Genomic DNA, 11,982 nt, shown 5'->3' with positions numbered 1-11,982 from the left:
CCGGGGCAGTCCCTGCTCTCCCCTGCTAGAGGGGCACCCTAATCCGTCACCCCATCCGACTTCAGAATGTATTCGTTGGGTTCGGCAACTCACCACCAGCATCCAACCAAATCTAGCGGATCAACGGCGCATCAACTTAGTTCCTGGTCAGCTCGCAAGTTGATATTATCACGTCCTACACCGTCCATAAGATGGGGGGCCACCTCCCATTTCATCACTCCTCAAACACCCGAGGAGCCGGCAGGCGGATTTGAACCCGGGTCGACTGGGTCAACTGGGAGCAGAAGTCAGGCCTTAACCTCTGCCAGCCGCCTGCCTATGAATGTATGTAAGCATATGTATGTATGTATGTATGTATGTATGTACGTATGTATGTATGTATGTATGTATGTATGATGTGTGGGACACGGGGGGCATATCTTCACCCGTGGCCGCGACCTGGCGAAACCCTGCCATCCCCGGTATTTCAAGGCACCCTCATCCAGTCACCCTAGTCAACTTCTCAGTGGATCGCTCAGGTTCCGCACCCACCATCGGCATCCAACGGAATCTGCCGGATCGACGGCGGCCCAACATTCCTGGTCGGCTCGCAAGTTAACCTTATCCCAGGTCACCACCGTCCATCAACTAGGGCCACTTTACCTTCCACCATCGGAAGGATTTTCGACCCTGATAGGTCTCGATCCCGGGATCTCCCAGGGGCAATGGTCCGTGCCTTACGTATGTATGCATGTATGTATGAGGGTTTGCACACGTTAGTGTGTTCTATATAATTGTAGGAGCTTGGAGGAGGATTGTACGACTGTTGTACGGGGAACATCCCGTCGACACTCATATATGCGTGTTTGTATGCGTGTTTGATATACGTTACGGGGAGAGAGTATAAGAGCTGCTGACAGATGCCGATGTTGGTAACCTTGGACGACAGGACCTAAACACGGACGGGTGAAGCAGAGCAGCAAAAACACACATTTTTCAGTCGTGCGACTCGTAAGCGGCGTAAGTCACCACTGAAAGGGGATGGGCCCCCCCAGCCCCCCCCTCCCACCATGACCACCACCACCACCACCACCCAGCCGGAGCCGCAGCGGCAGCTCACACCGCCCGGTCATTTCCTCAGCCAGGAAGAAATACTTCACCCCGACACACCAACACTCAAGCCACACCATAATGCCCCCAATGACCCCTGACGCTCACAGCGACCCACCATCGCCCTGAATCCCATCGCATCCAGCAGCTGCCGGGGTGGGGACCACCGCATGGCCGCCGCCGCCGCCAGCAGTGTGGCGATGTCCCGCGGATAGAAGGAGTCCACCCGCGCCACCGCCGCCGCCGTGTACCCCTCACATAGGAGCTCGGGCAGCACCACTTGCAGCTGAGCGAAGGCGTACAACGAGTTGGAAAGCTGCACGTTGTTCATCAAGGAGACCTGCGTGCCGAGTGTTTACAGACAGACAGACATACCTTATATGCATATATATGTGTACATGCACACTCAGAAATAGGATAGGAGGGCAGAAGGGGAGGTGGGGTGAGTGAGTTGAGGAGAAGAGTGTCAAGGGATGGGCCGTGCAGGGCGGGGCAGGGGCCCCGGGGTAGGTGGGGAAAGTAATGGGGGCTCGACCAAACCCAGACGTCCAGCGATACGCCCAAACCTTCACCACTTGTATGATATGTGTTTTAAACTCCCATGTGTACCCGCTTACGTGTTAGGATCAGGGGTTTCCCCAGCGGTGTGTGTGTGTGTGGGGGGGGAGAGTCATTACGTGTCAATCACTTCACTAATAGTCATATAGCCCCCCCTACCCTGCCCCGTCCTTCATAACCACTGACCATTGTGAAGTATTTTCCCCACCTGGCCGATGCTGCCTCCGTCACCATTCCCCTCCCTTCCATTCCTTTCCATTCCCGTCTTGCTCTCACAGATTATGAGCTTTCCGATGTCAGCCAGGGCCGGGCCCCTCCCTTCCCCAAAACACACATCATGTACACGGGACCACTATAAACTGAGACCCACCCGCATACACACAATCCGCACCCCGCTCACCCCACTGCCGTACCTGCGAGTACAGCACCTCCTTGAGAGTCTGAAAGGCCTGGTGCTCCACGAGCTCCCTCCTCGCCCCCGGTGACCCACGGGTCAGTGTGTTCAGCCGGGTTAGCGCCTGCACTGCTGTACGCACAGACAGACACGCCGCCTCATCGGCCACTATGTCCAGCACGTCCCGCCAGTCCTCACAACCCCGCAGCTCGTTGTGAATCTCCCGGTCTCGTTCCGGAGTCACACCCGCCGGTAGGGGGTGGGCCGGCTGCTGCTGCTGTTGCTGCTGCGAGTGCTGTAGCTGGTCCAGCTCCCGGCTGGGTTGGAGCTGGTCCTGGATACTGCTGGCTGGGGATGATGTCAATGGTGACGTTGGCGATAGCTGGGAGGATAATAATGGTAAGGATAAGCCTGGGGTTGGAGTGGTGGATATGGGCAGGGCCGCTGCTATGGCTTTCGTCGCGGCCCGTAATTTACTGTGGTCTGTGGTGGCCGATGTCAGGTCGTGCACGCTCCATGCGCCAGCACCTTAGCCTTCCATCATACCACCCAGGCCCTCTCCTGTCCCAATTGAAGTCAAACGTGATAAAGACCAGCCGCTGCGTCCCCTTAGCCCCGAGTGTCCTTACTCCCGCCCTGGACACTGCAGCCCTACATGATGCCACCCCGTTACCGCCGCCACCGCCGTAAGTAACGACCTCCCCCTTCCCTCCCCCGATCGCAAAGCACAACGACTGACGCGAGCAACAGCAGGAAGCAGCGGAAGATGCCGCTGCGAATGACCACCATAGCCGCCGTGGCTGCTGCTGCTATGCTGCTGCTATACTGCTGCTGCTGCGAGATGATGACACCGGTGCGTGGGCTGTAGCTGCTGCCGCCACTGCAGCGGCAGCAGTGCCGGCGGCAGCTGTGGTGGTCATTTGCAGCGGCAGCTTCCGCTGATTGCTGCTGTTGCTCGGCGCCCGGAGGCCATGGGGCCGGGGACAAGGACACTCGGGGCTAAGGGGACGCAGCGGCTGGTCTTTATCATGTTTGACTTCAATTGGGACAGGAGAGGGCCTGGGTGGTATGATGGAAGGCTAAGGTGCTGGCGCATGGAGCGTGCACGACCTGACATCGGCCACCACAGACCACAGTAAATTACGGGCCGCGACGAAAGGCTGTCTTGTGGTGGTTTGTTTGCAATTATTATCAAGCCAATGCCCACCTTTAGTTGCAGTCCTGAAGACACAGAGAAAACAGTTTCCTCGTCCTGTGCTTCCGCCTTTGCACGCAACCTCGTGGCATTAGCAACCACGAGCCTGCATATTCGACGAACAAATAATGGTATAAGATACATGCAACCAAAATTAATGCTTGGTGTCTCACCCATAATTAGCAACGTATGTTTTGAACTGCAGCCGCACCTGCCAACGACGGCCGACCGTGCGACATTACCAGCTTGCTCTGAACCCCATCTACATCCTCCTGCATGAGCTCGTAATTGCTGATGCGAAAGCATTTGTGGGAAACAATGGTTCCCTAACGTGAACCCTTGTTAACACGGCGGCGGTGTTGTACCCAGGCCGAGCCACAACATTAAGAATAAAACTAGTATTGCATGATAAAAAGTAACACAATAAACAAATGTCCAATTGAATTCTATGGTCACGGTTCCTGCTTCTTATGGTGGCCGTACTTGCACAAGTCACAAAGCCGGGAAGTCGATTGCCATAAGCAGGCAGCAACATAAAATAACTTGCACTTTGATCTACATATAACTGTCACATACAAAATAACAGTATCTATGCAAACAGCTTACGCCAAGTCATGTCGTTTATGGTCAGTTAAAGCCGAGAAGGTAACGGTACAACAAAAGCTCGTGCACGCGCTGCGCAGGAGTATTCCTCTTATAGCACACAGGACAGGCTGCACACAACCAGTCTTTAAGGACCTCCAGCACTTTGAAAGTCATGACCCAGCCGGGGACGCAACATGCACACAAAAGCCAAATTGCATAAACACCGAAGGTGCACTAGTGCACAATTTCAATGCTCCCGGCATATTTTTTCCTTCAATCGCATGCCATCGTTCGCCCAACAAAGGCCATCCTCACTCGACGCCGCGACATGGCATCCCGTGCACACGCGAAGCAGCAGCATGGAAAACAATCCTTCCTCGACCCATTCGGGGTCCACTGTAACAATCGCATCCTCCTCTTGCTGCTCCTCACCAACCTTCATACACAGCCACTCATCACATGCCGAGGCCGTTTACAACAACTGCGGTTGTAACCCACTGCAACACCATCACCACCACCGCCACCACCACTCCTGTAATGGCAGTTCCTCGGCACCCTGCAGGCCTCAATTCATCCGACATCCATGCATCCTGCAAGACGGACTACTGACGACGACATTTCAACTTGTCGTCGCCAGCGCCTTCTCAGTACAGCCTCACAGCGTAACGCCAACAACAGTCATCCACCGATATTAGCAATTACCACTCCGCAACCAACCCTTTCTGATCGGTATCGAATATATGCATTATCTACATTATCCAACTTCCTAACAACCAACTGCCCATTTCAGTTTGTGTCCAAAGATCGAAGTAACCGACTAACCAACAGAGTCCTCGGTCGCTACTGCAGCAATTGGCCCACGTGGGGTAGCAAGGCCCGGGCTCGCCGTACAGCCCAATCCACACCACTGCCCCACATGCCCCAACCCGCCATGAAGCGCACGTAGTCGAGCAGCGAAAGGTCGAAGTGGCGGCGCATTACCTCAGGACGATAGCGGCAGGCCGCCTCAATGCCCGGCTCGCCCTTCAATATCAGCCGATCGAGCAGCTCTGAATGGTAGTACGATAAATATTCATCCTCAGTGGCATCGAGGTTCGACGAGTCGACGCTAGAGGCGAAGAGGTACACAACATCTCGTACACCGTACGACCTGCCGGTGTACTGAAAATCGTATGCGGCGCATCGAGCGCCATCTTTCGTGAACAGCAAGTTCTCGTTCTTCATGTCTGTTGGCGTTGTGGCGGCGGCGGTGGAGAAGGCATTAGCGGTGGCAATGGTGATGGAGAAGGCAGTGGCAGCGACAGTGGCAGCGGCATGAGAGAGGAGCAACGTGGGAAGGTGGGGTATGGGGTGGGGTATGGGGTGGGGTATGGGGTGTGGTGGTTGATAACGACAACGGGCGAAGGCAGACTTTGCAAGGACAGAGTGGCGATCGGCACCGGTGTGAGTGCATTTCGGTAGATCTCGCAGTTGTAGAGCGTGCGTTCCGAAGATGGAATGGAGGTTGCTTGGCATCTGAACTCGTGTATGTAGCTGGCTAGAGGATTCGAACAAGCGACGGCGCCTTGCGTTGATATAGGGAGGACGGTTCGGATTCTGACCGATATAGCGGACGATACGCCCCTCTGCAACTGGAGCAGAGTGCTTCGGCGGTCTCCCCGGTGGGTACGGTTAGGTGCCCCGGTCAGTGTCGGCCAGGCAGATACATACATACATACATACATACGAGGAAGGCGGCTGGCAGAGGTTAAGGCCTGACTTCTGCTCCCGGAGTGACCGGGGTCAAATCCGCCTGCCGACTCTCGAGTGTTTGAGGATTTTGAGGATCTTGTGGACGGTGTAGGATGTAATTATATCAACTTGCGAGCTGACCAGGAACTAAGTTGAGGCGCCGTTGATCCGCTAGATTTGGTTGGATGCTGGTGGTGAGTTGCTGAACCCAACGAATACACTCTGAAGTCGGATGGGTTGAATGGATTCGGGTGCCCCTCTCGCAGGGGAGAGCAGGGAACTGCCTCGGGAAAGGGGACCCCTGGTGAAGCTATACCACCCTGTAACAACATACATACGTACATACACACACCTCCGTGTATACACGTCTTGAACTCAGAGCTCCCTGGGGACTTAAGCTGCTCTGCCACCTGCGGGGCCCACCACAGGACAACACCACAGGAGAGGGGGGAGAGGGAAGTCGCGGTGGGCGCCCCGGTGGGGCCAGCGGCAGTAGTGGCGGTACCCGCCCCAGGGGGGTTGCAGCGGTTGGCGGCAGCACCGGTATTGTTTGTCATTAGCGACGGCGACCTGCCCCCGTCGCCCGACAGCCAACACACGGGCACAAACACGCTGACGCATAAACGTTGTTGATCTCTCTGGACCATCGGCTCACCCCTCCCTTCGAAGGCTATCCATCAGCGAGGGCTTCACCACCGTCACGTCAAACCCCTCCATCCGAACCACAGCGGCTACTAACGCACACAGTCAGGGGGGTTCTCGCGGGTCGCACCACGGTACATACATACGACCAGGCCGCCCTCCGTCACGTCGTAACGCCCACATCCTCACCTCCCGAAACCCCGCATCGCCCCACATGGCCCCACTCCATGCCGGCCCGCAAGGCCGCCCACAGACCTTTTATGCCCTCTTACCTGCTCCGCAACCGCCTTCAGAGCCCCCCAGCTCGGTCCTATTCGCTCGAACTCCTCTCTCCGCGTATCCAAATACCTGCAGCCGAACGTACGCACGTGTGTTTTAGATCGACGTATATGCAGGCAGATTCCTGCCAAGCACAACGCATGATAGCAGTAGCAGCAGTAAAGCAGCAGTAGCAGCGGCTTACAATAACACCCAGTGAAGTGAGCTGTGCGCCGTGAGTTGCTGGCCTGAGGCGCTCCCGCTGGCTTCCCGGGAGTTAACCGCTACTGCTACTGCTACTGCTACTGCTCACCAATAGGAGCCCTCTTGTTGCAGTCCAGCGGGGGTGGGCTGCTCCCAGAAGTAAGCGTGATAGGTGGCCAACCAGGACAATACCGCCCGGACCTGTTTCCGGTGGTTGGTATAGCGGTTGGGGTTTGTTGGGAGCCGGCTTGGATAACGGTATGACGCATGGCAGTAGCGGTGTGGAAAACCGGGACGAGGGGCATGACCAAAAGCGAGCGTGCTTCCTGCCAGATGCCAGGTGATCTTGCGGGGCGGTGGCTGGAGAGTACGCATGAGGCGCTCGTGCAGAAATGAAGCAGGCTTTTGGGTGAGCAAGATGTAAGTGGCAGGTGTGGGGGAGCTCGTGGGCGCGCCATCATGTAATTACACTTTGAGAAACCCTGCGCGCTGTTTTCGCACCTGATTTCCATCAAGGCTATCAGGAGCTGGATGAGGATACTCCGCACGCAGATCGGTTAGGATGAATTGGAAGCCCGATTGCGAAGACTCGATGGCCAAAGACCGTGGAATCCCAAGGCCCGTTGAGCTGACCAAGCCAGGCCCTACATGCTTGTAAAAGAACTCTTCTACGCGATAGCTTGCCATTTTACGTTCATGGCTGACTCCTGATCCCCGCGGAGGTCTGACATCTTTCACGATGAGGGACACAGCCGACGACTGGCCCTTGAGCTGAACCTGTAAGGAATTGACACTTCCATAACCTGCCCATAGGGATCCTATGGCCCGAGACTTGACGCTCGCGATTGGAGCTTGAAAGTGAGGCTGTAACTGGGTCGTCCAATCTATCTGGACTGGCAGTGGCATATTTGGACGCTAGTAGTCGTTAAATCATGCACATACGTCATACTGTCCAAGCCATTGAAGCGCTGGCTTGCGCCGTTGCACAGGCAAGTGGAGCCGTTGCTCGTTCGTCGGTTATAAAGGTTGTAATGGCCTGTCCCCAAAGCCCCGATGCCGCCCGGCTTTGAGCTGTGCAACAAATGTTGAATTCCAGTTGCAATTCTTCTCGCCCTGCATGCCGTGGGGCTCTGGATACTCTACCGTCATGCTCCTTTTCCGCGCCTCAGTTCCCATGCCTAAGCTCTAACTTACCCTTGATCTTGAAAGAGACTGAAAGGCTGATAATTTTGTATAAATACATGCTCAAGCCTGTTAAAGCTTGGGGGGGATTGGCAAGATACGAGCACCGCTGCCCCGGTCGTGGCAAGGGCGGCAAGGAGAAAATCAAGAGTGGTGCCACGCGCGCCGCCACCAACAACATCCAGGTCATTTCGAAGCCCCCTACTCGCTGCCTGGCTCATACAAAAGGCGGCGCCAAGTGCGTCAGCGGGCGCCCAGACAACTCGAGCGCTCGTGGTCATCCGAGGTACATGCAACTTCACGGAATAGAGCAGCCGTGGCTGGTCGTGGCACCATTCATGTCATGGCCATCGTCTGCAGTTCTTAAGAGATAGATAGGCCCGCAACCATCCATGACTTCCTCGACTTCCGTGGTTGAAGTCGGCAACCTGGCTCATGCAGACGCCAGCCATTTCGTGAGCCTTTCAACACTTGTCCGCGGCGCATGCCACGCTTATTTTGTAAAAGCCATCCATCCTCAAACCCTCGGCATTTACGGTACCCGGTATGGCAAGATTACGGCGGCATCCCGACGGCAATTATTGCTCTTGTCGGATCAACGTAAGGCGTGCATTAGTCATGATAAGAGGGGACCCATATATCGCGTCTTTATTCCGGTTGCTACGTGTCATGGTTGGACAGACTTGGACAGACAAAAGCATTGGCTATTCTGTAGGCGAGCTTGCCCAAGCACATCTAAGTACTTGTAAGGCCTTATTATTTATATAATATTGGTCTTATTTTTGATTCCATGTCAAACACCCCCGGAGTGCGCCTCGACCGCTCTTGGAAGAGGTGTTGTGATTTCCAAGATGGTCTTCGGATGCTCCCTTGGCCCGAAGACCAAACGTTAGACATTTTTATTGAGGAGTAAAAAACAACCTTTTGTAATGAAAATGTGTATACAAAATAATAGATATTTCCCCAGTCCGCCTGTCGCAAACGGTCGCCGGGCAGTTGACCGAAACGGCGGGCATATCGCAATACATGCAGACCACGATAAAAATGCAATGGATAGTAGGAAAAATTAGAATAGGAAAAATATGTTTAGCGATGGCGCATGGCGCGTGCGTGGCCTGGATTGGACAATTCAGGATAATCAATAAAACCCGTCCGGTGCGTAAAGAGGAGCAGACCAGTCACCAACGCTCCAATGCTTTCATATGTGACTAAGATCTATAATGTCTACGGAACTGGCCAACTTTAGTATTATGGCTCCTGGAGTTGTGTTCCACCGTCCCTGATGAAACCAATGGATGCGACATAGTCCTGTGAAGCCATACTTCGAGACATATGACTTAAACAATAAGATAATTTTACCTTGATATATCTGACGTATTTTTGTCGGCCAAGGCATCATCAGTTCGGGGTGTACGCTTTGTACCTCCTGCTTGTAGGGGCAAGAGCCTACAACACCGTCGCGAGCCTTATGATTACAATATAGAAACTTTGATTATAAAATAATGCCTCTGTTGCATTCCATAAACACGGAAGAAGCGAGTACGGTGCTTGCCTTGTCGCGCCGTATAATCCGACATGATGATGTGCCAGAAGAGAGGCTTTGCCCCCATTATGGGTCGTAAGGAAACATTTTGTGCCCTCATTCTAATGGCGCTGGCCTGCACCGTCTATGGCCACGGGTAAGCTGCACTTCGGCGATCAGTCTTCCCTTGTAACTGATCAGATTCGCTAGTATAGTTTGAGCATGATCTTCCAGATTTAAAGTTAAGTGTCTTTACTTGCAGAGGAGGCCTGCATGCCTGGTCGTTCCTGCCAGTGCCGACGCCAGGTGAGATCATTTCTAGAGCGCGGGTGCGAACACGTCGTAATCTTCCCCAAAGCAACACGCAACAGCAACATGCACAAATATGTGTGAAGTATGCAAATTTTATTACGCAGCTTCGTTTTGACGTAAGACATACATGTTCTTTGCGTCAATCCTTGCATGTCGCTCCATTGTCGCCAAAGTGCCTATCTTGCCATCACTCATAACTGTCGCATCCTCACATCGCAGGCAAAGAGTTCATTCGCCACAACGTGGCGTCGTGCTCGTCCTGGGTGCCCATGGACCCTACACTTGGCGTTCTGGGCCCGCTGCCCATCTTCCCCGCAAGCGCCTCCAGCCTCACTGTATCAGGTACCGCAGCCGTCTTCTACTACCTTGACGGCAACTGCACGGACAGGGCAACCACCTCTCTGGACGTCAACCTCACCCTCACCCTTAATGGCAAGCCCTATGCCGGCCGCCAGGTAAGCGAGACGAGGTGGCAATGTAGAACGCTTTTTGTAGGTGCGTATTAGGAAAGCTTTTAGTCCCGGGACCATTCCTATCCCGTCGTCATCTAGCTGAGCGCCAACATCGTCATCGACATCCGCAGATGAAGCACCCACCAGCTTTTACTGTAACTTACAGGGTTCGACACTGACCTTCCTGAAACTTGCGGGCTCCCCCGTACCTCCCAAGTTTTCCTTACGGAGGGCTCCTGTACCGGCCGAAAACCTTACGTAACCCCCGCAAAACCTTTACGGGGGCACTGTCCTTGGCTGAAACGCTGTGGAAAGTGACGCTTTGCATTTTCTTGCCCTGTAAATCGTTATTTTCGTTATTTTCTCGTAAACCATTACACTCGGGGACACGGCACACTCAGCGAAAGCCAAGCGCCTTGACCCAAGGTGGCGCGCTTCTTGGAGGGCGGTGGCTTAGGAGGCCCTTGGTCACCTCCTGACGACTCATTGTCTGCCATCGCTGGATGTTACAGACCAGAAGTTATAAAAGTATTATGAAAAGTGTAGTTAAATATTGCAATATGAATTATGTCTGCCAAGTGTGTGGCCTTATCCTTTATATGGTCCGTCCTCTCCCCTACAGGGCCCCGTACGGCCTCTTATAAATCCTTAAAATCCTTACGGGAGCCACCGTAACCAGCCTTCGGCCGGTCCGGGGCCGGCCCCGTACGGGGCGCTTCGCGCCCCAAAATCCTTACGGGAGCCACCGTAAAGTCCTACGGGCCCTGACGGGGATACCGAAAAAAGGCCAAAAACTTACGGGCCCGTACGGGGTGTCGAACCCTGACTGTAAGAGAAAATAAATCCTTCCGATTGAAATAAATGCATAGCAAAGTGGTTTGTGCCTCACCTCACATAAGAGCGGACAGCACACAGATACTGGCAGCGTTTTGAGTTTCATCCCTGAAGCCCTCCAGCCCAAAACAACGCACTGGCTAGCTACTCCGCATCCCCTCCGGGCCACCCTCATCCCTCACATAAATCTAGCCTTCCTCCTTCTGAGACTTGATCACTCGCATCATATTCAACGCCAGTAGTTGCAGCTTTGTTCAGCACACATGCAGACATTCTTGACTCCCCGCGGACAAAAGCCTCACTTTCCGTCTCAACGCCCTGGCGCCCACACTTCTCAAAGGACTTTCCCTCCCTCTTTCCTGTCCCTTTTCCCCTGGGCCCAGATTAACGGCTACGGCTTCATCGGCAACTGCAGCAACCCCACCGACCTGTACCGCCATAACTACTCCTTGGGTGACAACCGCTTCAACCTGGCTTGGTTTCGGAGGGAGAACAGCAACACCACGGAGGACGGACTGCTGTGGGGTGCAGCGCCCAACGTGATGATCGCCCGGGTGCCGCCCGCTGCCGACGCTGTGAGATCCATCGTGCTGTTCCCCTCTCCGGCCGACAGTAAGTACGGAGGGACTAACAGCCGGGCTGACAACTGTTTGTTACGCGAGGGAAGGCAGGCCGGGTGGCCGTAGGTGTCCTGGACTTTTTGATCGGAACGGGGCCTCTGAAGCCGCCCACTCGTCTTCCTTCTCGTCATGGCTTGCGCAGGCAACCCCGTCTGCTGCAATTTGGTTTACAACCCGCCCCCCGCGGAGGACTTCTTCACTCGGGGCTCCTTCTGCCGCGTACCAGCACCGCCACCACCAAGCCCGCGGTTTCCCAGCCCGCAGCCCAACCGTCCCCCGCCCAAGTCGCCGCCCCGCCCATCGCCTGCCAAGCCCCCTAGCCCGACTGCCAAGCCCCCCAGCCCTTCGCCTAGGTCTCCGAGCCCACCAAGGACCAGCGGCCGCTGAATAGGCTGGCTGTCTAT

The 11,982-nt window shown here is 54.8% G+C and overlaps 3 protein-coding genes across 3 annotated transcripts in view; 1 reads left to right on the top strand and 2 right to left on the bottom strand.

Moving 5' to 3' along the window:
* Window positions 1-3,542, bottom strand: part of VOLCADRAFT_88468 (uncharacterized protein) — a gene marked incomplete at both ends in the record, with an annotated part of 8,658 nt that extends 5,116 nt beyond the window's left edge. The window contains 4 exons of the mRNA XM_002948097.1: window positions 1,208-1,429; window positions 2,061-2,423; window positions 3,249-3,342; window positions 3,448-3,542. Coding sequence (XP_002948143.1) covers window positions 1,208-1,429; window positions 2,061-2,423; window positions 3,249-3,342; window positions 3,448-3,542 — 774 coding nt within the window. The remainder of the gene's footprint in view (window positions 1-1,207; window positions 1,430-2,060; window positions 2,424-3,248; window positions 3,343-3,447) is intronic.
* A 1,119-nt stretch (window positions 3,543-4,661) lies between these two features.
* On the bottom strand, window positions 4,662-7,562 carry VOLCADRAFT_88467 (uncharacterized protein; the record flags this gene model as incomplete). Its single annotated transcript, XM_002948096.1, has 5 exons — window positions 4,662-5,047; window positions 5,905-5,962; window positions 6,467-6,542; window positions 6,766-7,058; window positions 7,158-7,562. The coding sequence occupies 5 exons, from the start codon at window positions 7,560-7,562 to the stop codon at window positions 4,662-4,664; spliced, it is 1,218 nt and encodes a 405-aa protein (XP_002948142.1).
* Window positions 7,563-9,449: 1,887 nt separating this feature from the next.
* On the top strand, window positions 9,450-11,965 carry VOLCADRAFT_88466 (uncharacterized protein; the record flags this gene model as incomplete). Its single annotated transcript, XM_002948234.1, has 5 exons — window positions 9,450-9,517; window positions 9,623-9,666; window positions 9,892-10,127; window positions 11,342-11,570; window positions 11,721-11,965. 5 exons carry the CDS (start codon window positions 9,450-9,452, stop codon window positions 11,963-11,965), a joined length of 822 nt encoding a protein of 273 aa, XP_002948280.1.
* Between the last annotated feature and the right edge of the window lie 17 nt (window positions 11,966-11,982).

Source organism: Volvox carteri, assembly GCF_000143455.1.
Source record: "Volvox carteri f. nagariensis unplaced genomic scaffold VOLCAscaffold_9, whole genome shotgun sequence".
NCBI lineage: Eukaryota > Viridiplantae > Chlorophyta > Chlorophyceae > Chlamydomonadales > Volvocaceae > Volvox > Volvox carteri.
The sequence above is the reverse complement of the archived record's forward strand: the minus strand, read 5'-3'. Positions and strand labels throughout refer to the sequence as shown.